This window comes from Notothenia coriiceps, unplaced genomic scaffold (genome assembly GCF_000735185.1).
Source record: "Notothenia coriiceps isolate Sejong01 unplaced genomic scaffold, NC01 NC01_scaffold00006893, whole genome shotgun sequence".
In the NCBI taxonomy this organism is placed as follows: Eukaryota; Metazoa; Chordata; class Actinopteri; order Perciformes; family Nototheniidae; genus Notothenia; species Notothenia coriiceps.
This window is the reverse complement of record NW_011339594.1, coordinates 16,012-18,720: the sequence shown is the minus strand read 5'-3', so window position 1 is coordinate 18,720 and position 2,709 is coordinate 16,012. Positions and strand designations below refer to the sequence as shown.

Below are 2,709 nucleotides of genomic sequence, written 5' to 3'. Positions count from 1 at the left end.
GGTACGACTTGTTGTCCGTTTGTACCTGTTTGCTAAAAGTAACTCAGGGAATGAAGTAAATCTCTTTCTTGTCCTTTTTACTATGTGCTCTAGTCACTAAGTTTTCGTTATCCGTTCTGCTCATCACTAAGAAAACAATAACATAAAGCATATAACAAAGAGAGTAGCAGTGATCGAGATAACATAGACAGAGCTGATATCCTTCACTACAAACACAGACGACAACATATTCACCGCGGCTTCATCTTTCATGTCCTAACCAAGTTGTACACATTCTCTCATCTCTCTCAATTCCTATTCGACCACGTGCCACTTAAACGATCACCTGTTGTGTACTACCTTGACCATCGTAAGTCATGTCATAACAAGTTGTCACATTTAACATCTTTCATGTCAAAACTCAAGTTGTAACATTCTTCACTTTCAATGTCCATAAAACTCCAAGCTGTACATTCTTCATCTTTCATGTCCATAACTCAAGTTGTACATTTCATCTTGTCATGTCCATAAACACAAGTTGTCATTATGTCAATCTTTCATGTCCATAACTCAAGTTGTACATTCTTCAGTTTCATTTTTCAGCAGATCTTTTTATCATCACTCATTTCATGACTATGGTCTTTATAGCATGAATTCACGTCATCGTTTAAAACATAACAGGGATTATATAAACATAACATTTCATAAACATGAGGTAGATGAAGGGTGGAGCCGCAAACCCACTCATGTTTTCTTATTCATTAGCTAACAATGACATTATTGTTCTATTAATATAAAGGGAGGTCAGGTACTCTTTAAAACAGCTGCTAGTTATGGGTACTTTTTACTGAAGTACATTTCAAAGCCTCTTTACTTTGACTTGAGTAAAGAAGTTTAGTCAGTACTTCTACTTTCACCAGAGTATTTTAAAACACGAGTATCTGTACTTCTACTTGAGTAAAGCATGTGTGTACTATATCTACTAATGATGTTTGCAGTGAACCTTTCACTTTAAAGATCTGTTTCAAAACTTGCTTTGACAAAGTATCGTGCGGGTTTATCTGACTGCTTCTCTCTTTGTATTCGCCCAGAACCCAGACGGTGCCAACGGTTTCCTGCCAAGAAAGGACATCAAACCGGAGCTCCAGTTCCCCCTGAGGCCCGGCGGCGGCCATACTGGACACAGCGTGGACGTTGACGACTTCATCAAATCGAGGATTGCGGAGGCCGACAGCGACGCCACGGCACCGCCCTACGACTCCATTCAGATCTACGGATACGAGGGCAGAGGATCTTTGGCGGGGTCGTTGAGTTCCCTCGAGTCCGTCACGACCGAATCCGACTTGGATTATGACTACTTGCAGAGTTGGGGGCCGAGATTTAAGAAGCTGGCGGATTTGTACGGGACCAAAGACTGCTTCATGGACGATGAGGATGAAGAAGACTCTTAGCAGTGGTCTTACTGAGTGGACGCCCCCTTCTGATTTATTGATTCCATGAGGATTTGTTAACTGAGGGTTAACACTCCCCAGTACCCACTTGTTACCAACCTGATCAGTACATGCCAATGTGTCAACGGACGTTCCTTTCCATGGTCCTCCAAGACGATTTGTTAATGAACACGTGAAGAACGCTTGGACTACGCTACCACTTTTTCCCCAAATGTCTCCAGTGTGTCTCTTTCCCCTTTCTCTTTCTACAGACTCGAGCGTTGCAGGGCTGGGAGATCTGTTATGTCACCAGTTTGTCCGTTGGAAAGTCAATTGTTGGGGAAAAAATGTTGCTGCGTGATCAAAATGAGCTGCTTTTAGCTAGCTGTTTAGTTTCTTAGAGGTTCAACACTTTTCTGGACTGGATTGACGTAGGTCCTCGATGGATCCCCAGAGAGATTTGACCTTGACAAGTTTCTGAATGGGGTGTATTTCAAGGAAGCAAAGCGAATGAAAAGAAAAAGTTAGCATGGGATCCAGCAGCTGCCTGATGTTATGGAAGAGAAGTGTTTATGTGTCGGTGGGGGTGAAACAAAATGCTTTTCCAATGTGTTGTTGTGTGTGCAGATTCAGCAGGTACTGTGGTTTATATAGCGTGACAGACTCTGGGTTGTTGATACTCTGAAGGCGCTCGCAGCATCTTCACAGTATGGTGGCCTTATAATAAATAAACAACAACTCCAGGGGTAAACAGAACAAGAGTAACAATAGAGACCGCTAGCTTCAGTAGCGACACGCAGACAAATGAACTCACGAGGACTGTCTGAGTGTCTGTGAACATGCTACAGTACCAACTCCTTTTTTTTATACTCCCAAAAAGACTCAACATGGATTTGATTTGTGGATGACTCCATGTTTTTCATTCTTCACTGCAGAGAAGATGTGAAAAAAAAAAGCTGCCCTTCTCCACGCCACCGATTGTGTCCCCCCCTTTCCCTCCCATCACTTCCAAAACACAGAGTCCACCAATGAACGATCACTTCCTCATTCAGAGTCCACCAATGATGATCAATCAGTAAAAACCTGTGAGCTCTAAAAATCGCCTTAATCTTAACGGACACTCTTGCAACGCAGTGCATTCTCTCCGTTCTCCTTTTTGTTTTTGAAAAGTATATCCAGAAAGCAAACTATTCTCCATGTTAGGTATGTACAGAGCGGTGTGCAGACATGTGATATATCACTTCTCCTGCACTCTTGAAACAGGATGTGGGGGTTTCTGTCGGCACGGTACATGTAGAGC

The 2,709-nt window shown here is 42.6% G+C and overlaps 1 protein-coding gene across 1 annotated transcript in view; it reads left to right on the top strand.

The window, feature by feature from the left end:
* LOC104943819 (cadherin-11-like) overlaps positions 1–2,141 on the top strand; it is a 12,768-nt gene extending 10,627 nt beyond the window's left edge. Inside the window, exon 6 of the mRNA XM_010769284.1 lies at positions 1,071–2,141. Coding sequence (XP_010767586.1) covers positions 1,071–1,430 — 360 coding nt within the window. The 3' untranslated portion in view covers positions 1,431–2,141. The remainder of the gene's footprint in view (positions 1–1,070) is intronic.
* Positions 2,142–2,709: the final 568 nt, after the last annotated feature.